This window comes from Aedes aegypti, chromosome 1 (assembly GCF_002204515.2).
Source record: "Aedes aegypti strain LVP_AGWG chromosome 1, AaegL5.0 Primary Assembly, whole genome shotgun sequence".
Lineage (NCBI taxonomy): Eukaryota > Metazoa > Arthropoda > Insecta > Diptera > Culicidae > Aedes > Aedes aegypti.
Window position 1 is genome coordinate 150,452,272 of NC_035107.1, and position 27,635 is coordinate 150,479,906.

General features: G+C 39.1%; 1 protein-coding gene across 1 annotated transcript; it reads left to right on the forward strand.

The window, feature by feature from the left end:
• Positions 1-43: 43 nt before the first annotated feature.
• Positions 44-26,422, forward strand: LOC5566638 (putative transferase CAF17, mitochondrial). The gene is made up of 4 exons (XM_001650966.2): positions 44-95; positions 150-261; positions 24,973-26,008; positions 26,067-26,422. The coding sequence occupies exon 3, from the start codon at positions 24,978-24,980 to the stop codon at positions 26,001-26,003; it is 1,026 nt and encodes a 341-aa protein (XP_001651016.2). The 5' UTR covers positions 44-95; positions 150-261; positions 24,973-24,977; the 3' UTR covers positions 26,004-26,008; positions 26,067-26,422.
• Positions 26,423-27,635: the final 1,213 nt, after the last annotated feature.

Here is a 27,635-nt window from a genome sequence, read left to right on the forward strand (position 1 = left end):
ATCGATTATTTATCTCATGTGTAATTGCCCATCCCTACCGCACGAAAGAACGAAAACGTCACATAAGGTTTTTAATTAACGTTTTGTGCGCGATTGTAAATAAATAAATACATTACTTAATTTATTGAATCTAACGAATTGCTTTTTAGTTTAAATTTAGATAGTTGTTATTGTAGCTGTTACATGAAAGCTATTAGTATTGATCTATACATCAGGTTGAGACTAATATAAAAAAGTTGGAACTATAAATTACTTAAAAAGGTAAGTGTTTTTATATGTTTAGGGTAATGGACGTATTCTGTGCATTTTGGCTAAACCTCTAAGATGCGGTTCAATGCTGTGTTAGCTGCTTAGATAAGAGTTATTGGTTAGAACCATTTTTCACGTCAAAGTAAGCCAAATTGGTTAAAATGAGGGAGACAATTTTAATTATAATGCTTTTTTTAATGCTGAAAAGGAATGCACATAAATTATTTGTCGTTTCTCCCGTTAATTCAATGGGGCTCAAACTGCATCATATTGCGGACAACGGCTATCGCGATTTTTTACATTAAAGGTCGGATAGGAAAATTGGAATAGTACAGCACAAAACAATAATAAGCGACAGATCGTCAAAGTTGTATAAAGTAGTGTTTTCATTGATGTTTACAAGAAATTTAAAGAATGATTCATTAAACTTTTTTGTAATTAATTCCACCAAGCATGCAAAATATGACTTTAACTTTCATTTCAAATATAATTTGGTTGAATTTTCCCGATTAAATTTAAATTAAATCGATTTTTCCAGCATGTTTGCAGACTCCATATAAAATTCCTTGTTTGTCTTATATGGCCAAATACATTTTTTTTCAAAAACCATCAAAAAATTACTTTTTAGCATCAAAAGTATTATGAACTTTGTTGGTAATTATTGTTATACACATGAAGTTTGAATTCTATGGCAAATTAAGCGAATAAATTGTCATACAAGCTGGCAAACTTGCACGCAAGTTGGCTGAAATAGTCAAATTTTGCATTTCCAACAGTCAATATCATCATCAATCAGAAATCTGCTGAAAAATATAAAGTTATTTTTGGAGCAACAATTTTCACGATAATTATATTTCAATCATCATATAGTCGTTTTTCATCGATTTTTTAAGAGAAAAATATTTAAAATTTAAATGGAACTGCTATGAGTAGAATTTTTAGGTTTAAAGTACGTCCTGACGGAAGCACTAATATAGTATTAATATGAAAAATAACCCACGCCTTCATAGAGTTGTTTATTTAGTCTCCACATCATATTGTAAGCACAATAGAAAAACAAATGCTTTATGAGTTAATGAAAACCGAATTTAGCACACGACACTGAAGACGGCCTTACAGTTGAGGTCGAAATACGCGTATCTGTCAAAGGATACAAACTCTAGTGGAATTAAATGATATAGAACTTAATTCGGTTTTCATTTATAGGTTTTCCACTAAACAGCTCGAAGATATATTATCATCAAATGCTTTATATTCAGAAGACCTCTCAAAGCACAATGACAATCATAAAATTTGGGAACACAGCTGTAAGGGATGGTACACAAATTATGTCACGCTAAATTTCGACTTTTGTGACCCCCTCCCCCCCCCCCCCCCCTTTGTCACACTTTTTGTATGAGTCCTCCAAAAATTTTGTAAGGCTTGTCACGCTTGGACATAATTTGTGCATGACCCCCAATAATATTGAATTTATTTTCCCTGCATTATTTTTATAATGTGTTATTCTGAGATAACCTATTAAAATATTCGGAGAAAAACGCTTGCAATTTGCTGTAGATCGATAAATATGTGTACATGATTTCAAATGTATGAGATTTCTTTATAACACGACCATTATGAGTTAAAACTCACGATTTAACTCTTTTTTTTATACAAATATAGTTTCTATAGTAATCTAACCCAATTTTTAACATGCTTTATCATGGCCCCTTGGCTGTGGAGGTGGTAGATTGTTAAGGATTAACATAGCTTTCCAATACTTGTTTCGATAATATTTGTGAACCGTTTACAATTATAATAGTGACGCTCCTTTATATAAAAGGAAGTCAAAACTTCTAAAGTGCCCCAAATCGACTGATCAAGTTTTGTAGTACCATCAGTGCACCAGTATCCGCTCATGCCCCTAATTCCGCTCACTAGTGTATAAATTGATTTTTCGTGTCAAAAACCAACATTTTTCGCACGGATATATTCTAGAAATATTAGCAACATTCAAATGAGGTCGTCTGACATTATTTTAATTTGATAAAATATTTCTTTATATTGAAAACACAAGACCTCGTGAGCGGTTATTGGATCACTAGGTATTTTTGTGTGTTCCAATAACCGCTTATGCCAAAAATTAAACAAAAGTTTAAGGAACTGTCGATTTTAGTATACAGCCTTCTTTATTGCAGTAGTAGCTATGGTTTGACCATAAAAAATATCAAGATAAATTACAAAATTCGAAATAATGCATTTTTTAGTAAGTTCGTCACGAAATCTGTTTACCGTGAGTGGAAATAGAAACACCTAGATGTAGTAACAAATGCAATTAATTTCTTATTACAAAAGTTTTTCAGATATTTTTTATTTTGCTGCTGATTACCTATACTTGGGCCTACATTGTTACATAAAAATAGTATTGATTGACACACTAGTTATTTTATAATAAACATTTGAACACATAACTTCCCTTAAATGAGCGGAATCTGGTGCACTGATGGTATACGTAATTAAAAATCTAAAAAATCGGAATATTTTGCAAAGGACACGTTTTTTCTAATCAGATGATATGACATAGAAATCCAATGAAATAGAAAAACGAAAAGGAAATATTTTTAATTTCGAGTATTCCAGTTTATCAGTGTATCCAATCTTGTACTAAAACGAAATTCTCATTACAAAGAATAACATCGAGATCATTCGAAATTTAGCCACAATCGTACGGAGTCATTTTAAATGTGTATCCTTTGCTTTAGTTAAGCTAAGTATGCTGTTCCGCTCAAGAAAAGTAAAAATTTCTGCGGAAGAAATGGTCAAGAAATTTTGTACAGTGAGCTCCATTTGAAATGACATTTCTCGAAAACTTATTCTAACAGACTCAAGTCAAAAAAGAATACAAACTTACTTTATCGATTCTACGTGTTTCGCAGATGAAATTCTACACGTTGCGCTCTGAACCAACTCGATTTTTCACTTTTAAAACGTTTAATTTCCGGATTTACAAAACGACGAAAGTAAGATTCTCAACTTTCGCAACCTAACCACTACTTTCGCCGCCCCGCTGTATGGAGAGACAAAGTGACTTAACCACGAATCAAAACAAAACACTTCTTGAGCCGATTTTACACTGGTAGAAAAACGTCGAAAGTAACCGAATAAATCGGCTTATCATTTTGTAATATTTTTTTTGTGGAAAATAACAGGAACTCCCTAGTTTTTGAACGCGAGCTTAATGTATGCAAAAATTAAGCGATGTACACGGCGAAAAAAAAATAAAAAATTGATTAATTTTAAAACAGTTTTAAAAGACAGGTTGTGATTCTTCTGAATTAATTTTCTCAAAACCATATGAAAGTTACTTTCGTCGATTCGAAAAAGTAATCGAGATTTCTTTTCAACTGCGTACTGCGATCAAAGAGAAATGCTTTTCTTGACCATTTCTTGCAAGAAATTTCCCACGCATCGAGATAGGCGATTACTTTTCTGTTCAAGTGCATACTTCGCTTTACAAGTGAGAATATCCTTAGTAGGAAAAAATAAGGGAATTAGCGTAAAACATTAGGCACTATATGGATCAATATTCACACATATATTGAGCTGTTCGGTAAACCAATTCGCATGATTTTTAATTAATTAATTCGTTACGCGTGGTGTGTGTCAATAGATTAGCGTGTACTGCCTCTCTGTCGTAGTCATGTCGTCACTTGAATGCGAACGACACGTTGATAGCCTTCCCGCATTCGTACTTTTCTACAATACACTTGTTGTTGAAGCGATGTAGGTATGATAGACAAACAATTTCAACGCAAAATAAATCGCACTCGCTCTGCGCACGTGTGTAGTATACATGAGATGTATGGATATGGGTTATGACCCAACAAACATTTTTGCTGAACAAGAGCTGAACGAATTACTTTAAAGCTTATATCAGTTTAGTAATAGTAGTTTACGCAACAAGGTGCAGAATGAGGATTTTTACAGCACAAGTCGTACGTCCATCGTTTTTTTTTTTTTTAAATTTCTTTATTAGTATCATTCCAAACATTACATTCATTTCTTATATCTAGGTGTTCTGTGTTATTAGAAGATTATTAAAAAAATTTAAGATTTTAATAACATTTTGTTAACAACATATTACATTTCATTTAACTCATATAACGCATTAATCGTGGCAATAGAAGATTGCAACGATTTTTGCCTGAAATGATTAATGTTTTTTGACATTTGTTCCAATGTTTCAACATTGGATATTCTGTGTAACTCTTTTTTTACCAGTTCGTTTATTTTTAGGCTCACACGCCGTATTCAGCTTAACAGAGCCGGTTATCACTTTCTACATTGTATAGAAAAATCACAACTAAAAGTTTATTTATTTTTGCTTTTTTCATCTGGCGATGAAAACATTTCCGCATGATCCGTGTTTGGGAATGTAACTCATTGGTACTATACCAGGGAGGAAGCCTCAGAATCATTTTCAAAATTTTATTTTGAATTCTCTGCAGAGCTTTTTCCCTGGTATTACAACAGCTAGTCCATATTGGTACAGCATACAACATGGTTGGCCTGAAAATTTGTTTGAATATCAAAAGCTTGTTCTTAAGACAAAGTTTTGGTTTTCTATTAATAAGGGAATAGAGACATTTTACATATTTGTTACATTTGTCTTGAATGCCCTCAATGTGATTTTTGAAAGTTAAATTCTTATCTAGCATGAGCCCTAGATACTTAACTTCATCTGACCAATTCAAATAAAGAGCTTTTGGTTTATGTGGGAATATTATTAGTTGAGTTTTGGAAGCATTAGGAGAAATCTTCCATTTTTGCAAGTATGAAGAAAAAATATCCAAACTTTTTTGCAATCGACTACAGATTACACACAGACTTTGTCCTTTGGCGGAGAGGCCTGTGTCATCCGCAAACAAAGATTTTTGACATTTTGGTAACTCTGGTAAGTCAGATGTGGAAATATTGTATAATATTGGTCCCAAAATGCTGCCTTGAGGAACACCAGCTCTTACAGGAAGTCTTTCAGATCTCGAGTTCTGATCATAAACGATGATATGGTTTTTTTTTTTTTACTTATCTCGTTTATTTGGCAGGCTCAGGCGCCGTAGGGCATAACAGAGCCGAAATCTTTTCTTTTTTTACATTATTTACATTTTGAAATTTGAACTTATTTTAAAAACTATGTTAGTTTGCGGAAGTTTTAAGGTTAGTGGATACATTTGAAACAGGGAAGGAAAGGATTTTTTGGAATTTCTTAAGCTACTTAGACTACTAAGCTGATGAAGCTTGAAGGGACAGGATGTCCAGATCTGTAATGAAACTAAACAGAAACGGTTTGTGGGAGACACGACGAGAAGAGGACAATTTGAATGGGAAAAAGAAAGACAGGGAACGAACACAATCAAACCCGGATATTGATACGCTTCAAAAACAGATGGATTAAATTCATATATTCTAAATCAAGGCCCGCCAACACTTCCCTGACAGGTTTCTGCTGTTTTCCTCGGATCCGGAGAGTTTCAGTCAGCTCAGATCTGACGCCACGATGCTCAACGCATCCCCACACAACATGTTCGATATCCTGGTAAGCCACGCCGCAAACACAGAGATTGCTTTCTGAGAGCCCAATACGGTGGGTATGCGCGCTTAACGAATAGTGATTGGACATAAGCCGACACATGACACGAATGAAATCACGGCTCATGCCCAACCCCTTAAACCATGGCTTTTTCGACACCTGTGGAAATATGGAATGCAGCCATCTACCCATTTCTCCGTCTCTCCATTTCTGTTGCCAGCTGATCAAGGTCTCCCGACGGGCCAATGCAAAAAAATCATCGAAGGCGATTTGACGCTCGTAAACATCGCCTTCTTTAGCGCCTACCTTAGCCAGAGAGTCCGCTTTCTCATTGCCAGGAATGGATCAATGCGAAGGGACCCAAGCTAGGGTAATAGTGTAAGAGCGAATTGACAAAGCACTCAATGCCTGGCGTATTCTATTCAGGAAGTACGCTGAGTGCTTCACCGGCTTCATTGACCGAACAGCCTCCAGAGAACTTAAACTGTCGGAAAAAATGAAGAAGTGCTCGGGTGGGAGAGAACTGATGTACTCTAAGGTGTAATATATAGCTGCTAGTTCAGCAACATATACAGAACATGGTTTTTGAAGCATGAAGGAGGCGCTATGAGAAACATTGTAAACACCGAAACCAGTGATATCATCCATTTTTGACCCATCAGTGAAGAACTGTCGGCTCTCGCTGACATGCCCGAATTTACTTGCAAACATGGGTGGGATAAACTTTGAACGAAAGTGATCTGGTATACCATGGATATCTTGCTTCATGGACAAATCAAATACTACAGAGGAACAGTCGAATTCTAGGAAGTTATCACGATTGGTGTTAACCGAAGATGGGCTAACCTCCAGCGTCATGTACCAGTAGTACACACTCATGAAACGAGTTTGAGGGTTATGTTCAAGCAGCTTTTCGTAGTTTTCAATAACCAATGGATTGAGAACCTCACAACGGATGAGGAACCTGAGTGTTAACTCCGCGAAACGATCTGTCAGGGGCTGTACTCCTGCAAGTACCTCTAAACTCATTGTGTGAGTCGAGTTCATGCAGCCTAGCGCGATGCGAAGACAGCGGTACTGAATCCGCTGTATCTTCAGCATATGTGTTTTCGCCGCGGATTGAAAGCAAAAGCTACCGTACTCTAAGACCGACAAGATGGTTGTTTGGTACAGCTTGATCAGATCTTCCGGATGGGCTCCCCACCATGTTCCGGTTATAGTTCGCATGAAGTTGATTCGTTTTTGGCATTTCTGTGTCAGATACACAATGTGTTTCCCCCAGGTGCATTTGGCGTCGAACCAGACCCCGAGATATTTAGAAGACAAGCTATGAGTGATTGTCTTACCCATGAGTGTAAGCGGAAACTTGGCAGGTTTGTGTTTCTTTGAAAAGACAACCATCTCAGTTTTCTCCGCAGAGAATTCGATACCCAGCTTTAAGGCCCAAGTAGACAAATTGTCCAGAGTATCTTGTAAGGGTCCTTGTAGTTCGGCTGCTGTTGGTCCTGTGACAGAAACAACACAGTCGTCTGCAAGCTGTCTTAACGAGCAATTTTCCATGAGACAGTCATCAATGTCTCTCACATAAAAATTATAAAGAAGGGGACTCAGACATGATCCCTGGGGGAGACCCATGTAGCTAATTCGTGAAACTGACAAGTTGTCATGAGTAAAACTCATATGCTTCTCGGACAACAAATTGTACAAAAAATTGTTCAAAACTGATGAAAGGCCACTTGCGTGGAGTTTGTCTGAAAGGACATCAACACAAACTGAGTCAAAAGCACCCTTAATATCCAAAAACACTGAACCCATCTGTTCCTTTTGGGCAAAGGCAAGTTGAATTTCTGAAGAAAGCAGCGCAAGACAGTCGTTCGTTCCTTTGGCTCTGCGAAAACCAAACTGTGTATCTGACAGCATGCCATTCGATTCAACCCATTTATCCAGCCGAAAGAGAATCATCTTCTCTAACAACTTGCGAATACACGACAACATCGCAATTGGGCGGTACGAATTATAGTTCGACGCGGGTTTCCCGGGTTTTTGGATGGCTATTACTCTCACCTGCCTCCAGTCATCCGGGACAATGTTACACTCCAGAAAGTGATTAAACAAGTTCAATAGGCGCCTCTTTGTGACGTCAGGTAGGCCCTTAAGCAAATTGAACTTGATTCGATCCATTCCTGGAGCGGAATTGTTACATGAAAGGAGAGCAAGTGAGAATTCAACCATCGAAAAAGGTCTATCCATGGCGTTCCTATCTACCGGAATATCTCGTCGCACGCGATCAACAGGAACGGAATCCGGACAAACTTTCTTAGCGAAATCGATAATCCACCGAGGAGAGCTCTCTCGATCTTCATTAACCGACGATGTATTACGCATTCTTCTTCCGACGGTCCAAAGCGTTCTCAACGAGGTCTCACGTGATAATCCTTCCACAAAATGACGCCAATAACCGCTTTTCTTCGCTTTGACCAAGCTTTTAAACTTGCGTTCAAGGGAAGAATAGCGCTCATAGTTGTCAATTGAACCACGTTTCCGGAAGTCTTTAAACGCGGCGGATTTCTCGCGATAGAGTGCCTTACACTCTTCATCCCACCACGGATTGGGAGGCTTCTTGCGAACCGACGGACCAGGCACAGGACGGCGTTGGGCTTGAAGAGCGCTGTTGAGAATCAACTCGGATAAAAAGCGATACTCTTCCAACGGAGGAAGTACTTCTACCGCTTGTTCTCCATCAATGATCGTTTCCGCGTACTTTCCCCAGTCTATGTGCTTTGTGAGGTCGTAGGCGAGATCGATGGATGAAGACTGTTGTGTTCCATTGGAAATTGAAACTACGATCGGCAAGTGATCGCTACCATGGGGATCCTGGATTACCCTCCATGAACAATCCAGCGATAACGAGCTTGAACATATTGAGAGGTCTAAACGGCTATCCCTAGGACTTCCATCTTGAGCTGGAGGTGCCACTCGTGTAACTTCCCCAGTGTTGAGAATTGTCATATTGAAGTCGTCGCAGAGGTCATATATCAACGTTGATCGGTGGTCGTCATACAGTTCCCCCCAGCCTATTCCGTGGGAGTTGAAATCCCCAATGAACAACCGTGGTTCAGGCATAACAGAGCAGATGTGAGAGAGGTCTCTGCGAGATATCGCCGATCTCGGAGGAAGATATATGGAGGCGACACTGAGGCTTTTGCCTCGGATAGTCACCTGACATGCAACGACTTCAATGCCTGACATCGGCGGCAGATCGACTCTGTAGAACGAGTGATGCTTTTTGATCCCCAAAAGCACTCCTCCATATGAGTCGGATCGATCCAGGCGAATAATATTAAAATCATGGAAAGGAAGGGTCACATCAGGTGTTAGCCATGTTTCTGATAACGCAAAAACATCGCACTGTAAATTACTAACTAAAAATTTAAAACTATCTAATTTAGGCATAATACTACGACAGTTCCAGTGTAGAACAGAAATCATATCTTCGACCTCTGTGGATAATTTATCCATCAAAAGATATGATCGTTGCAAGGAGGGGCATTCTAGAAGCCAGTTGCTTCAAAAGAGGAGTCACACATGGAAGCAATCCTTTGACAATGTTCTTCACTGGGTCAGAAGCATTGAAGAAATTAAGGATGATATCTACAATGCCAGAAAGCGTAAACATTGGAACGCCCTGAGGTTGCCCTAGGGGCTCCGAATGCGAACTTTCTTTTGGCTGAGCAGTTTGAAATTTTGGAATATTAGATTTTCCCGGTAGTGGCGGAAAGTCTCTTTCCTCTTGGAGTTTGAATCCAGGAGGTGAAAGCTTTGAGACTTTCGCGACAGGCTTAGTATTTTTCATGGCTGGTGGGTCATCACTGCTAGACAGATTCCGAGGCTTTTTTGTGGGTCTCTGGAGTCTCACACGCTTCCTCGATGAACCCTTGAAAACGAAGGAAATTCCTTCACCAACCTCAGAGTCGGAGCCCTGATCATCAAGAGACAGAGAAGAGTAGATATTTTGGGATTCAGCAGACGGAGCAGCCTTTTTCAACATCTCGGCAAAACTACGCCGAGAGCGCTGCTCTAATGATCGTCGCTGATGTTGCTGCCGGCGTACGTACGTCGGGCAGTTTTCGAGGGCATGTGGTGGACTTTCGTTGCAATAAACGCATTTTGGCGGTATACTACATGCACCATCCACATGTCTCTCCCCGCAAGAAGCACAGCGAGGTTTATTGCAGCAATACTGGGCAGTATGGCCCAGCTGCTTGCAATTTGTGCAATTCATTACCTTCGGTACGTACAGCCGCACAGGTAAACGAAGTTTGCCGATTACAAGAAAATTCGGCAAAGCAGATCCGGAAAAGGTCACACAGAAGGATTCAGAATGTGAATAGATCTTCTTTTCTCCCACCAGGGATACGGAATGCAATTGCTTGCATTCCAGTATGGGGACAGATGGGAGAGAAGGGTTTTTGAAGCGACCACAACCCTGCATCAATTCTTCGCAGGTCATACTGCCTTCGGTGACCACTCCCGCAATCTCAACCCGATGGCTTGGCAGATAAGTTTGGTACTCACGAGTAAAGAGCTCACAGGCCACAATCTCATTGGCCTGTTTACGGTCACTGACGGTGACGCGCAGCTTACCAGAACCCACTGTGTCAATGGCGACAACGGAAGAGAATCGCTTAGTCAGATCCTTACTAATCTGAATAGTGTTCAACCGTTTGCCTTTGGATCGAAAGAAAACAACAAAAGGCCCACCAGAGTCGGGCGGGTAGGCCTTGAGGCGAGGGGACGTCGGAGATGGTCGAATATTGGTGTCCATTTGAGACACATCAGATTGAGGGGACACACATGGATTGGGCATAGAGGTGTTTGTGTTTTGTTGGTTCAACACATTCGAAGACTCAGTGAGGGGATACGACGTTCCCCCGCCATCATCATCTACACCCATTGCGGTAGCTTAACACCGCAAAGGGCGCACGAATAACTCAAACTAACACTATTCACAGAAATGGAAATTGAATCAAACTGAAAAAAAAAACATACAAAGGGGAAAGGGAAGAGGGAAAACTTTCACACGCAGTAAAAACTATTAAAAAAAAGACGTGAAGAGGAGAAGGACAACGAGAGGTACTTATCTTTTACTCTATCCACGCTGGCGTCGTCGATGCTGTAACCGATGGGCGTCTACGCTTGGGGAGCGGTAGCAAGTAACGTACGACCATTCGCTGGGACGCGTAGATGTGTGGTTGATCTCCGCTGTCCACGCTATACGCACACCACAGACGATGATCGCACTGATGAACTCTGCACTGCACACAGGTAGCACACGGGACGGAGTGCGAGCTGCCTTCGATGATACACGTGATCAAAAAAGGACGGTCTGGTTTCTGGTTCGCTGGTACGGTGTATGTGTGGTTGGTCTCTCACTGCCTGCCACCAACCAACACAGGCGTCGATAACGATGGTGATCACTGTCGGTGTGGAGAGCGCACCGCTGTGCACGCTATATGCACACCACAAACGATGATCACTCAGGTAGCACACGGGACGAGGTGCAAGCTGTCTTCTACGATACACGTGATCGGAAAATAACCACGCAATGGCGAAAACGTTCAATACTTTTGCGCAAAACTCGATTAATCGGCAACACAATGGCTTCGCCAAAAGTGTTCCGCTTCCAAGCCGAACTAAGGCTCTTCACTGCACTAAAAACACTTTGCAATAGGCGTCGAAATACCAAAGATTTGGAAAAACGGGGGTGAACCCGGACACACGAGAACTATCGACTGTCTCGCACGGTAGCTCAACAAGGAATGATGATATGGTTATCGCAGCTAGTAAGGAGATTAAATCGTCTACAGGATATGGACCGGATGGTATACCATCACTTATTATAAAACGGGGTGTGGACACGCTTGCAAAACCGTTAACTGCAGTTTTCAATCTTTCCTTGTCAACCGGTGTCTTCCCAAACTGGAAACATTCATACGTATTCCCAGTTTTCGAAAAAGGCTGCAAAAGTTCGGTTTCAAATTACCGAGGTATAGCTGCTTTGAGCTCAATCTCTAAGCTATTCGAGGTGATTGTGCTACGTCAGTTAGTTCAGAGCTACGCACACTACATATCAGAAGACCAGCACGGGTTCATGCCCAAACGTTCGACGACTACTAACCTGACATGTTTCATTTCTTTTGTGACTCGCCAAATTGAAAGTGGCCAACAAATTGACGCCATTTATACGGACCTTTCCGCGGCATTTGATAAAATGAATCACCAAATCGCCTTGGCTAAATTCGTCAAACTTGGCATGAATAATACTTTACTCACTTGGCTACGATCCTATTTAACTGGTCGTAGCATGTCGGTAAAAATTGCAGATCATGTTTCGTTGCCCTTTCCCGCTTGGTCCGGCGTTCCACAAGGCAGTCACCTTGGCCCATCTTGTTCCTTTTGTATATGAACGATGTCAATTTCGTCCTCAAATGTTTGAAGTTGTCATATGCTGATGATGTAAAACTTTACTACACGATAAAGCAGCCACAAGATACTGTGTTCCTGCAACGACAACTCGAAACATTTGCTGAATGGTGCCGCTTAAATCGAATGTTGCTGAATACTTCGAAATGTTCGGTCATTTCGTTTGGGCGCAAACAATCTATGATACAGTTTGCCTACGCCTTGGCAGGTGAGCAACTGCAACGCGAATCGACTATCAAGGATTTGGGAATTATGATAGATTCCAAGCTGACTTTTAAGGATCATGTTTCATACATTGTGTCGAAGCTAGGTTTCGTGTTTCGATTCGCCAATAAAATCAAGGATATCTACTGTCTGAAATCATTATATTTCTCAATAGTACGCCTCAATAGTGCAGAGGCTCATGAGCCTTTGTACGTGCCATAAATCCTTTTGTTCTTTTGACTTTTACTGTGCGCCATGTGTTGGTGCTGTCTTATTCTCTCCCACGGGCAATTTGAAAACAGGGCGCACAGTAAAAGTCAAACATTTTATAGCATGCATAGGCTCATGTATCAGGCGTAAGGAAAGGTATGCTATAATGATGGAAGAATGATGCTATAAAACGTTTGACTTTTACTGTGTTTTCAAGGATCTGGGAATTATGATAGATTCCAAGCTGACTTTTAAGGACCATGTTTCATACATTGTGTCGAAGCTAGGTTTCGTGTTTCGTTTCGCCAAAAAAAATCAAGGATATCTACTGTCTGAAATCATTATATTTCTCAATAGTACGCCCTATATTAGAGTATTCTTCGGTTGTCTGGTCACCGTATTATCAAGATGAAATTCAGCGCATCGAAACTGTTCAACGAAAATTCATACGATTCGCTCTACGTCATCTCAGATGGAGGGACCCATTGAACCTGCCTAGTTATAGCAGCCGCTGTCAGTTGATTAACCTCGACTCTCTCGAAGCAAGGCGCCACGTCGCCAAGGCCTGTTTTATTGGCGATCTTCTGCAAGGCAACACGGATTGCCCTGCGTTGCTCAACATGCTAGACATCAATACACGGCGCCGCAATCTCCGAACGCACTCGTTTTTCAACCTTTCTGTCGCTCGTACTAATTATAGCCTTCACGAACCAGTCCGAAGCATGTCGCGTTTATTCAATCAGTGTTATTTTGTATTTGACTTTAATGTATCGCGCGAAAGAAATAAGTGTAACTTTAGACGTGTCTTATGTTAGTAAAAATTTGACTTCGTCACTTTATGTCTTAGTTTTAAGAATTTTGTCATTGGGGTGACCATTTTACCTGTTGACTAATATTAAATAAATAAATAATTAACCTGAAGTGTACGATTTGACAGATAACTTTGATTTATTCTAACAATGTATGTTGGAAAATTAAATTTTTTTAATTTTACGATCAAACCTTCATGCCAAACACTGTCGAATGCTTTTTCTATGTCTGGAAGAGCAAGACCAGTAGAATAGCCTTCAGATTTATTGGAACGGATCAAATTTGTTACACGTAAAAGTTGATGAGTGGTCGAATGTCCATGGCGGAATCCGAACTGTTCATTGGCAAAAATTGAATTTTCGTTGATGTGGGCCATCATTCTGTTCAAAATAACCTTTTCAAAAAGTTTACTGATGGAGGAAAGCAAACTGATTGGACGATAGCTAGAAGCTTCTTCAGGATTCTTGTCTAGTTTGAAAAATGGGAAAAACCTTAGCATTTTTTTACGTTTATCGTTATTTAATTACGACGAGTGCTGTAAAAATCGAGTTCTGCACCGAGTTGCGTACAACATTTTTTGCAATTTCATGAAAGGTTACTTAAGAAATAATTATTAAGCTATTTTCATTAATCTGCACATGGCCGTCTGTTGACATGTTTGAAAAATTCTGATCATAGTAGGTTGTACTGAGCAATTGTCACAATTTTTCAAACCATCGTTCGGATAGCATCATTATTCAAAACAATGAGCTATTCCGATTCTGATGTTCCGATCGGTCGGCAGCGGAAGTGACCCTGGCTGGTCTCCTATCGGAGAATTATAATCTCAACTTTCTGAAACTATCGTCACCAGTAGATTACGCAGGACACTGCACTAGACCCTCGTCGATCATTCGCTTCTCTACTGCCAGATTCTGGAGTAGATTTTACTGTTCTGAAGAGGCATGGAGTTTGGAAATTTTCAACTTTTGCTGAAGGATACGTAGAAAATACCTTGCAACAAAAAAGATGAAAGATGGAAAAAATATGGAAAATCCCAGATGAAAATAACGCAACAGAAAACATCGACAGTTCCTCACTCTAGTTTTGCTGTACCAACATTTGCGCCCAGTACCTCGGCTGCAAGATCATCTGTTCCGAGTCCAGTGCAAATAACGGCGGGAGAAGTCATGGAATTTCCACCTGAAGGTTCCAGAGTCACAGTAGGAGCGGAAAATATTCCACAGCCCCACAGTACTAATCATTAGATAATTACACAAATCCTATGAACAAACATTAAGGCTAAGTAGCCCGTCATTCGTTTTGGCAAATGATGAATTTGCAGCTTGCAATTTCAAAGTAAAAAAAACTCAGTCTCGATAGTTTATATTGACTTGAAAAAGTATTACTTTATGCGCTAACATGCATAAAGCATATACTGATACTTTTTCAGCTATGTCAGTACAAAACCAACTGATTTTCTTTGATTCGAAATCTTGAGATGAATTAGCAACAATCATCAACACTAACAAATTTCAATGACGGCCTACTTCGCCTCAAGGCTCAAGAATCCATCATTCAATCATCAGCAATCATCAACAACTAAAAACCAGTTTTTTGTTCAAATATAAAGAAATCCTCATGAAACTCCATCATTGCATTATAGATTTCAAGTGAAATGCAGTGATAGATTTTCATGCCCATTGCTTCAAATTTGTGCAAAAAAACTGGTTTTCAAAATTTGTAAAACATTGATGGTTATTTTCCTCCTCTCCGTGTTTCTACATGAGAATGATATTTATATAAATCACATGTTCTTCATTACGTTACTGAAAAACGTTGCGTAATGAACCATTACGCAACTCAAATGCGTTGCGTCATGAGTCATTACTGAACGCTTTTCAGTTAGGTAATAGACTTATTCTACAATGCGCGAAAGTAGGCCATGACGGGTTGGCGTGATGAAAAACAGCCTATTACGATGAGAAATTACATTACTATTTTTCAGCTACTAATGTTACTTGGGGAGAAGCGTCTGCATGATCTGCGGGGATTTGAATTCTAAACTTGTAATCTTCTGAGTTATTGAGTCATCAAGTGACCCGGTTACTTAGTTGGTAAAGCAATCGTCTAGTATACAAGATTGCTGAGTTCGAATCCCAGCTGAGCACGTGGAATTTTTCATAATTTCACCCATATTTTATCCATCTTTACCACGCGTAATGAGTTATAGTGGCTACAAAGTGGAAATTTTCAGTTGCCAAACACGAAACCGTGCCAAAATCGGAACCCACTTTTTAACCATTATTAGAATATTAGAATGACTACACTGCCGCGAATCGCAAGTCAGTTCTATCTGCAAAAAGTAGGCATTGAGGAAATGGGCTGTGAAGTTCCCAAAATCGTTTTCCATGCGAATTTTCAAAAACAAAAATTCCAGAAATTGAAATATGTTCAAATTTTAATGAAAATTTTGCAATTTACTTTTCATCACGCTTCATACTCAAATGAGAGCGAATTCTGCAATGCCTGATTGTATGGGTAAACGAGGTTTACGGCTTAGCGAAGCGAAGGTGAAGAAATTGGCCCTAAGAATATTAAGAATTTAAAATAGAGGTTCCTGGGGTAATATGCACCGCTTAAGGTAAATGTGCCGAAATGAACACTAAACAACATGTACACACTTAAATTCGGAAATCAACCTCGGAAAACGGATTCGCCGAGAACCCAACAGCTGATATCTCGGTAATTATTTGCCGAATCTCGGTAAAACTTTTACCGAGATCTCGGTAAACGTCTACCGAATCTCGGTAACGTTCGCCGAGATCTCGGTAAAAAATAGGTTTGTCGAAATCTCAGTAAAATTAGTACCGAGAATAGGTATTGAAAATTACTGATTATATACGTTAGTAAATACTTCAAATGACCTAACTTTTATGATTGTAGTTCATTTTGGAATGGATTATTCTGCACCGACCAATGGAGTGCATGCTGCCCCAACCGGGCGCTTATCAGAAAATGTGATGGAAAATAGAAATCGTTGTGTTATTTCGCCAAATCATGTTATCAACAACTTACCCAGTCTCTAATCATCTGTTTTATGGTAAAAGGTTGTAAAAATTCTCAATTCATCGCTTTCAAAACAACAAGTGAAATGATCGGGAAAGTTACATCAGAATCGTACTTTTCGAGTTTATTGTTATATCTCCCTGTTAAGTTTTTCAAAATGCATGAAATTCTCAGGGTGTCAACAATTTGCAACGTTTCATCAATCCGCATAGTATTTTTCTCTCAAAACTCGTTTATTTCAGAGAAATTGACAAGGTGCGTTTTGTCCCGGAAGTGCATATTACCCCAGGAGCCCCTACACGGTTCATTTTAGTGTGGGACTGATATGTGATTACAGAACGGTGCACTTCGAAGCCGATTTCCGTAGAGTTGGACTATGCTATGTTTCCATAGCCCCGAAATGTTAATTGTGAAATACTTTTTTTTCGCTTAATATCTTAAACGATTTCTATAAGCTTTATGCACACTATTTGTATGTGTGGGCAACGTAAAATCAATAATCGCGAAAGTTTACCCTTTTTCTTATGGTTGCTACTTCAGTATCGCCAGATCAGCTGATCACTTACACAAGGAACCAATCGGGTGAATGTTTGGGATTACCAGACACCCTCAATGTATAAGTGTTGGTGATCTTCTATTTTTAGCATTTTAGACAGCAATGGCCCCTGCCACGTCAGATTGCAGACCAATGAGGGCAAGGGGGAGGAATTGATGATGCATTATACTGGCTCCCACGGTAGGCCGTGCGTCTTTTTTTTTTTTTTTGTTTTTTACAAGGGGGAAATCTGCAAACAGATCCCCTGAGAAGATAACTCAGGGAATGCGGGGATGACGCACCAACGACGACCCGCTAAAACCAGCCTATGCACTGTGCTTGAGCAATTCATTTAGAATTGCTCAAGTGGTGAACAGTGCATCGACATGACCCTTGGACTCAGACCCTCATCTCCCCGGAACCACCTTACGGTATTTCTTCGGGAAGGGACCAGTGCATATAGCAAAACACGTGTAGCAGAAGTAGCCTAGGCAAACTGCTTCTCCTAGCCGACTTAAACAATGTTACAAGGGACCAGCCTCGGCAGGGCTAATCCTCTGCAGCCAACTCTTGGTCGGCGCGCCATAGACGCTGCAATTCTAACATAATGTGAGTGACAACCGTAGTTACTGCATTCCAGCACTCGGCATCCGCACACATTCTCTCTATAATATTGTCGGGGGACGTGTCCCCTCCGCATGTAGTGAGCATGCGACCTCTCACAACAATGAAACGGGGGCAATCGAACACGACATGCTGCGCTGTTTCCTCTACACCAGCACAATTGGGGCACGCAGGAGATTCTGAGTGCCCGAACCTATGCAGGTACTGTCTATAGCAACCATGTCCTGACAGAAACTGCGTCAGGTGGAAGTTCACTTCCCCATGGCTTCTACCATACCAATCTGACACATTTGGTATTAGCCGATGGGTCCATCTACCCTTAGTGGACTTATCCCATTCCTGCTGCCAGCTTCTGAGCGTTTCCTCTTTACACGTGTCGCGGACTCCTCTGGTACCCCTTTGGTTGAAGCATTGAACATCTCCCTTGATGATGAGCCCGATAGGCGTCATCCCGGCTATGATGCACACGGCCTCTTTAGATACCGTCCGGTATGCACTTGCTACTCTTAAGCACATTATCCTGTACGTGCTTTCCAACCGCTTTAGGTTTCTGCTCGTTCTAAGCGCTTTTGACCAGATTGGTCCATGCCGTGCGTCTACGCCAGTTCATACGAGAAGTTGTTGAGGGGTGGTAATTTTATGGCAGGGAGGCTTGCTGTTTGGTTAGCAGACTGCCTATGAGCCTTTGTACGTGCCATAAATCCTTTTGTTCTTTTGACTTTTACTGTGCGCCATGTGTTGGTGCTGTCTTATTCTCTCCCACGGGCAATTTGAAAACAGGGCGCACAGTAAAAGTCAAACGTTTTATAGCATGCATAGGGGGCCCAGATAGCCGTAGCGGTAAACGCGCAGCTATTCAGCAAGACCAAGCTGAGGGTCGTGGGTTCGAATCCCACCGGTCGAGGATCTTTTCGGGTTGGAAATTTTCTCGACTTCCCAGGGCATAGAGTATCTTCGTACCTGCCACACGATATACGCATGCAAAAATGGTCATTGGCATAGTAAGCTCTCAGTTAATAACTGTGGAAGTGCTCATAAGAACACTAAGCTGAGAAGCAGGCTCTGTCCCAGTGGGGACGTAACGCCAGAAAGAAGAAGAAGAAGCATGCATAGGCTCATAGGCCTATTCACATGACGTCTCAAATCAGCTGATCGGGAAGCACTTTGACAGTTGTTCTATGAAAATGACAGGCCCGTGTTAGCACCGGTCCTCCACCGATGTAAACACATGCATAGACGGATCTGTCACATGAAAAGGCCTATTTATGGCGCGTACAGAGGCTCATAGAAGCGTAGGAAAACGTTTTGTTATCCGTCTCGGGTTCTAGCAAATGCTATGAAGTGCGATAGATTAAGAGTGAAAGATAGGAGCAAGTGAAAGATACAACTACAAAGTACGAGGAAAGGGACGGGCCTGGAATTGAATCCATGACCTTCTGGTTATGAAGCAGAAGGGTATTTTTACAAATACGCATTTTTACAAAAACCCCGTCTTATTTTTACAAAGACGCATTTACAAAAAAAAAATGCTCTGAGTTTTACAAAACTGCATGAGTTTTGAGGTCAAAAAAGTTGAAATTTAGCGTGACATCATTTGTGTACCATCCCTCAACATATAGCTACATAATACTCACTTTGATGTTATAAACTGTCAAAAAATACTCTTAGCTTGAAAATGTGTTGTGTATTGCGGGGAAATTTAAAAAATTGGATAGGCTCGCGGAAATAACGCGCAACGAGCTATCTCCGCACAGAACAAAAGTCACACAGTGTGCGTTGAATTCTGATTCATTAAAACATCGTCATCCATTCACTACACATTTTCATGTCACGCCAAAGACTGATCATGTTTTTGGAGAAAAGTTTTCCAATCCTGTTCAGCTGAGAACCAAAATGGTTCCGTGAAAAAGAATCCGAGACGGCACATGGAGCCTAGTAATTTATGGGATTTCGAGTTATTAATTTGAACACAACATTAAAAGCTTCCTTCCATTCTAAAACAACGGTGGTTCACAATTTAAATCTGAAGGCATTGTATTGCTATAGGCAGAGATCTATAATAGCAGTTATACAACCGTGCCCAATTGCCAACTTTCGCAGCTAGTTTTCTAGTACCTATGGGAAGCGTATTGTTCATCGGGACGCTGTAGTTGGACCGACATGAAGTTTGTAATTATTTTTAGCCATTTTTGTAGCAAAAGATCTATGAATCAAATAAGAAGATACATATAAAAACATCAGTGATATTGAGCAAAAAGGGGAGACGTCAAATCATTCCAAACAAGCTAATGCACCAAACGACGCACAGAGGTGACTTTGATTAGAAGCCTGGAAAATTTACCATTCGAAGTCGTTCGATTTTCCAGGAATCAAAATTTTTCTTGCAGCGCATAATATTTGTCAAAATAAATTCAATTCAATTTTCGGTTCTCACAAGTTTACATTTTTGAACACATACTCTCCGTTCAAAAAGGTAACTGAAACGGGAACTGAACACGTTAAAATGCATCACTGTTATGCTCTTTTAGTGAAAAACTTTTAGGTGGGATACCATTAGTGCACCAGATTCCGCTCAATCAAGCGAAGTTGTGTCCAAATGTTTATTATAAAATTACTATTGTGTCGATCAATACTATTTTTATGTCACAGTGTAGCTCCAAGTATAGGTAATCAGCGGCAAAATAAAAAGAATTTGAAAAACTTTTATAAAAAAATATTTAGTTGCATTTGTTACTGCATGTAAGTGTTCCTATTTCCGCTCACGGTAAACAGATTTCGTGTCGAACTGACTAGAAAAATGCATAATTTCAAATTTCGTTATTTGTCTTGATATTTTCTGTGGTCAAACCATAGCTACTAATGCAATAAAGAAGGCTGTATACTAAAATCAACATTTCTTTAAAATTTTGTTCAATTTTTCGCATGAGCGGTTATAGGAACACACACAAATTCCTAGTGGCCCAATAACCGCTCACGAGGTCTTATGTTTTCAATATAAAGAATTATTTTATCAAATAAAAATAATGTCAGACGACTTCATTTGAAAGTTGTTAATATTGCTAGAGTATATCCGTGAGAAAAATGTTGATTTTTGACACGAAAAATCAATTTTTACAGTAGTGAGCGGAAATAGGGGCATGAGCGGATACTGGTACACTGATGGTAATTAAAATTTTCTCTGGGCAATTTGACAAATTTGAGCTAGGGATGAAAGAAAGTTAACGGAAAACAACATTTGAGGATATTAAAATTCGCGTAAGCAGTCTGCCATGATACGATAATAATAGTTGATCCACATACCCCATCCCATTAAAAAGTACGGGTAAGTGTACTATGTCAAATAGATTCTTCTTCTTCTTGGTATTACGTCCTCACTGGGACAGAGCTCAATGAGAATATATACAAAGGTGTGAAAGAAGAATCCATGGCTATGTATTGTACTCTGCAAGATAAATCCACGTAATGCGATAATCTGAAAATGTCGATATACCGTCGCAGTGATAATGAAAATCACCAAATGTTTCAGATTTAGCAAATACGAAACATTTGCGTCCATGAAGAACGAAAAAATCCAACCCTACTTGAATTTTGACGTTGCGTTTGAATTGCGCGCATATCTTCTGCGCGTTACCGCCGCCGCTGGATGTGGATTTAAAATGAGCGCCGCAATATTAGTAAAGAGAAAAACGTAACCAAAAATAACTATGTCACTAATTTACACGGCTTCTTATGGGAGCTTACTTGTTTGTTGTGAAACATTTTGCTCCGTACTCGGAGGTCACGCACACTAAATGTCTTCTTCCACATCTCGGTGTATATTTTCATTGGACAGAGCCTGCTTCTCAGCTTAGTGTTCTATGAGCACTTCCACAGTTATTAACTGAGAGCTTCATTTGCCATTTTCGCATTTGTGTATCGTGTGGCAGGTACGATGATACTCTATGCCCAGGGAAGTTAAGAAAATTTCCATTACGATAAGATCCTGGACCGACCGGGAATTGAACCCAGACACCTTCAGCATGGCTTTGCTTTGTAGCCGCGGACTCTAACCACTCGTCTAAGGGAGGCCCCAAAATTCTGTATGTCTGTATTTAATTATAAAAATCTGTTTTTTTATTGTGTTTCCTTGAATTAAAACTGAAATGGAAAACAATTTTGAAATTAATTGATTTTTGCAGTTAACCAGTTTGCTTGTGTTAGTGCGTTGTAGTAGTATAGTAGTATCAGTGTGAACGTGAAAACATAACCTGAAAAGAAGTAATAGTGCGAAAATAATCAAATCCATTTATTACGCTTGCACATTTTCCCCACTGTACCTTATATAATAAATTTGAGATGAACCAGCCTAGGGCTGAACATCTCTTAAATAAAGATAATAATAATAAACATATATGATATAACTAGGTACCAACTAGGTGTATACCAAATCGCACCAAATACGTCCAATACTCTACTTAGTAAATATGAGTATACATATTGCTTTCCATAATGATATGACCACCCAGATGTTTTCGTTTACAGCAAAATATTGATGAAGTCGGGAAAATGAAAGGCCCCGTTTGAGGGGGGAAACAGCTTGGAATCCAAAGCAAATATTGCACTTATTAAATTATGCAATATTTATTTAGTTTAGTGCCTTTGGAAATGCGAGTAGGGGCACACAAGTCCATTGTTATGTGTCATTGTGACGGTCATCTTTGGATTCCGAGATGTTTCACCTTAATGGGCCACGAATGTAAAAAAATATGTATTGTGCATATTTGTCACGAATTAGGTTTATCAAAAAGATTTGCTTGTAAAGTTAGAAAATGTGTAGACTTTCATGTTAAAGTTTATTGAAGAGTTATGCTTTCAGATTTTAGTCACATAGAAAATGTCTATACTGCCCATATTCGCATAATTGTCCCATTGGATTTTGTAATTGGCAATTGGAATTTCCTTTATACATTGCACAGCAATGCAAATATCAGCAGTATACTTCATGGGACAAAATAACTATTTTTGCACAAATCTTTCTAAATTTTGAAAGGAATGAAGTTTAGACTAGCTAATAAGTGATACCCTCTGGTTTATATGAAAAAAAAAAATGAAGGAGCAATATTTAAATGTGTAATCCTTTATCTCAATAAGGCTGTGTGCGCTATCAAATTCTTGACTTTTACTACGAACCTTGTTTGCAAGTCTCCCGTGAGCGAGAGCGAGACAGCATTAACACATGGCTTGCAGTTAAAGTCAAGAGAACAAAAGAATTATAGCGGAGTACACTGCCTTATGTGGCAATAGCATTGCAATAAAATTTCTCAACGTAAAATCGATAATTCAAGACCAACAATTGAAAAGGCCTCAAGTCCAAAATGTAAACAAATCGGGTTTCTGCTGATTTAAGTGTATAAGAGCCTATTCTTACTGTAACATACAATAGTCATGCAAAAATATGCATGAAAGATGAAAAATTATCATTTTTCTAAAAGGCCCCATCTCATTTCCCGATAATTAGGATATTAATCGTAAATGCGGCCTTTTCCCAAAAAGGCCCCATTTCTATATTTACTTGAAACCGAGTTGAGGCCTATTAAACAAACATCAAAATTGCAACTAAAATTACGAAAAACTGTTTCAAATTTACTTAGCAGATACAAGTTATACTTCAGCCGCTCCGCTCCCTGTATTATTTTACACAGCGATAGTTTCAACAGCGAACATAATCAAATTTTCTGTCGGGTTCCTGTGAAGTGATGTATTTTGTATCATACTACCTAATAATACCTGTGTCAGCCTGTCTGTACTTCACAAATTATCAACAAAAACACGATTTGGTTTCAATTGCATGAAAAATAACGTTTAATTGCAATATTATATCAATTGAACCAATTTTCCATACATTTTCTCGACGACAAACTCGCGTAGCACATACATAATGTTCATGGATGACGAAGGGTTCAATCAATCACATATTTAATCGACCGCACGAATCTTCTCTTGCTGTAGGGATCTCCATGTACTTTACTTCACCACTTAACACTCTTCTACACTTCAAATTTCTTATTTCATCTTCAATTTTGAATGATTTTCAAAAGGCCACATCAGAAGATGATGAAAAAACAAGCCACAACTAGAAGGCCTCAACACATTTTAGAGTAAACAAAGGCGTCAACTCACAGGCCTCATCAGCGTCGGCCGGCGTCTATGGCCACAAATGAAAAGGGCTGCACAGCTTTTGGTGAAATAAAAGCCTCATTTCCTTTGACTCGTTTTTTTAGCAGGATTTTTTGCTAAAATGATAGTAATGAATATTCATAGCTATAAATCAGTTTATCCATCGACTTTCTGGACGATAAAATAACATAAAAAGCTTAAATTCATAATATAAATTTGATTTATTGTTTGACAAAACGAGATTGCATTTTTCTCATTGTTTACTTTTTGGAGATGAGGCCTTTTGAATTGTTAGTCTTGAATTATTCGTTCTTGTAACATTTCGAAAAGATTAATATTTCGTTAAATATTTTCAAACGTCTCATTTTTGCAGGTGGTCATATAATTTTGAAATGGGGTACCATCAGTGCACCATTATTTGCTCATGCCCCTATTTCCGCTCACTAGCGTAAACATTGATTTTTCGTGTCAAAACCAACATTTTTCGCATGGATATATTCTAGCGATATTACAACATTCGAATGAATTCGTTTTATTTTCATTTGATTAAATATTTCTTTATATTGAAAACACAAGACCTCGTGAGCGGTTATTGGAACACTATGTAATTTTGTGTGTTCCGATAAGCGCTCATGAAAAAAAAAAATAAACAAAAATTTAAATAAATGTCGATTTTAGTATACAGCCTTCTTTATTGCAGTAGTGGCCATGGTTCGATCATAAAAAAATATCAGGATAAATAACGAAATTCGAAATAATGCATTTTTTATTATGTTCGTCATGAAATCAGTTTACCGTGGGCGGAAATAGGAACACTTAGATGCAGTAACAAATGCAATTAAATATTTTTTTATAATAGTTTTTCAAATTATTTTTATTTTGCCGCTGATTATCTATACTTGGAGCTACATTGTGACATGAAAATAGTATTGATCGACACAATAGTAATTTTATAATAAACATTTGAACACATAATTTCCCTTAAATGAGCGGAATCTGGTGCACTGATGGTATACAAAAATGGCGATGATAATAATAATAACAAAGTTACTAAAAAGCGATGATACTTTCTATCTTTATTTAGAAACAATGTTTAGTCGCAGTGGATTATGCAGTATGCAGTTTTTATTCAAAAGAAGGGTCTCGGTACAAAATGTACATCAAACACGATGGATTGGAAAAGTTGTACTGGAATCTCTAGAATCACGATCTATTCTGGGCGTACGAGGAAGCGATGCTGTTCCATTTCTGCAAGGACTGATTACCAATGATATGAATCATTTGCTACGTGGATCAACTTCTATGTATGCAATGTTTCTAAATACTTCCGGTCGTGTATTGTACGATTCTCTAATATATCGCGTTGATGAAAAGGTTGGACAACACTTTCTCGTGGAATGCGATACGAGCGTTGTTGAACAACTTGCAAAGCATTTGAATCTGTTCCGAGTAAGAAAAAAGGTAGAAATAACAAAAACAGATATGAAAATGTGGGTTGCATTTACTGCTCAAAATAGCACACACGATCAAAGCCCAAACATTGCCTTAAAGAAAGCGGACATAAATGGTACATTAATTTTTAAGGACGCCCGCTTGCCAGAACTCGGCTACCGTTTACTCACTAATAGTAGCACAGTTCTAAATGACCTGAAAACGCATTTCTCCGATGAAATTGACTCCCCACAAAATGGTTCTTTCGTGCAGCATCGGTACTCCTTAGGGATTGGAGAAGGTGTGATCAATCTACCACCGGGAAAATGCTTTCCGTTAGAAAACAATTGTGATTATTTGCATGGTGTTAGCTTTCATAAAGGATGTTATATTGGTCAAGAACTTACAGCCCGAACATATCATACAGGAGTTATTCGGAAACGCCTAATGCCCTTGATTTTCGACCAACCTGTCGATTGTGGATTACTACCAGAGGATGCCGAAATTAAAACAATGGAAGGTCAAACAGTTGGAAAATTAAGAGGCTATCACAAGACCTTTGGATTGGGTTTACTACGCATTGAAAAGGTTATCTCTAGTCAATTGATGATTGCAGGCAACACATACCACTGCAAAACCTTCAAACCGGATTGGTGGTTAAAGGAACAACCGATAAAAAATTGAAATATGTAAAAGCTACATAACATGCGTTCAGATATTTGTTACAATTATTTTTTTTTTTTCTAGATATGGACCAACGGAAGCAAAATCACTCACAGTCGCCTGGAGGAACGTTTACCTGTGATTTATGCAAATGGACAGAAGTTTTCGATTACTACGGCAAGGAAGTCCCTTTCGTGAAAAAAGTTACGTTTCATGAAAATTGCTTTGTAATGAAGGATCCTTTCTCACCACCACCTTCGGTTAGGCAAACTTCTTCTGTTGAACATTTTATCGCGATAGGATCTAAATGTAAAATGTGCTCAAAAACGGTGTGTAAAAGTAATGATTGTAGTTCATACTATATAAATACATACTGTAAGCATTGTAGTTTAGCAAATATTCATCTATTTCCTCTAGATATGCAGAGCAAAATTAAAAAACAACTTTTAACTTGAATTTGCATATATATATATATATTTTCTCATCCGAAATTCAAATCGAATGTCGTACCTTTCTTCAAGTGTTGTAATTCAGCGCAACTATGACCGTAACTTCGTAATGTCGGTGTTCCCTTAGTAGACAGTCCCCTATAGTCGCACTAGTTGCTTTTTACGGCCATTTTGCTATTAATCGTGTCAACATATTTTTTGTATGAAGGTCAGGAGCTAATCTAAGCATCATTAATACACAGCTCGATCTTGTTCAAAAAGTGATCGAAATAAATAGTTTTGCTTAGTAGCACTACTAAGAGAAACTATTTTTTATTAAACAAACTAATTGATGAATTGAGAACTTAAAAGAAAATATATAACAGTTTTGTGAAAATACGGTTTTGATTTGTATTTTTACTACGCCGTGAAGCTAGTGCTACTACACTGAACAAAATCCCCCGCCTTGAATTGAATGCTTTTGTCTCATTCGAGCCTCATACCTATTTTCAGACACTTTTTGGATGATATTAATCTTTGTTGAAATCATTTGTTTACAAATACCAACTGTTTGGGCACGTCAGGAGTTAATCATCAATGTTAACTTCCTTTTCCCGATCAGCCAAGAGAGCCGTGTAGTGTCGGTAGCGGTTGTTTCAATTGGCTAAGAATTAACACTACGGACTGCCTGTTCCGGTGGTAAAAGTCCACCTAACAGGTGACCCCTAATTCATGCGGCTTTAAGCTTACCGTACCCAAGAATGAATGGTTAGGAGGGTCTAAATAAAACCTAACCGCAAACGGAGCCTGTGGAGTACCAGGGCGCCCTCTGCAGTATTATGCCCTTCCTGTGCTACCCGGAGCAATGGTGCAGGTGACCATGTGTTTCTCCGAGATAATCGGCTGCCCTTCTTTTGTCTCAAGCACGAGGCTAAATAAGGGTGGGATTATTAATACGTTGTAATTTAGTTTAAATTTTCACCTCTATGGTTTCGCATTATGCGTTTTACACAGTGTATTCTGTGCTTTTCGCCTTTGGCGACTTTTAAGAGATACCGATCTAGTTTTTTCGCTGCTGGTCTTTTTCGTTCTGAGATTGCGAAAAGCTTAATCTTGCCTAGTTTGGGTAGTGGCTACGGTTAGGATAGCTTAGTTAGACCAATCTTCAGCATAAAATATCAGCAACGATCAATCTTTGTAGACTCATGCAAATGGCGCTAGTTCA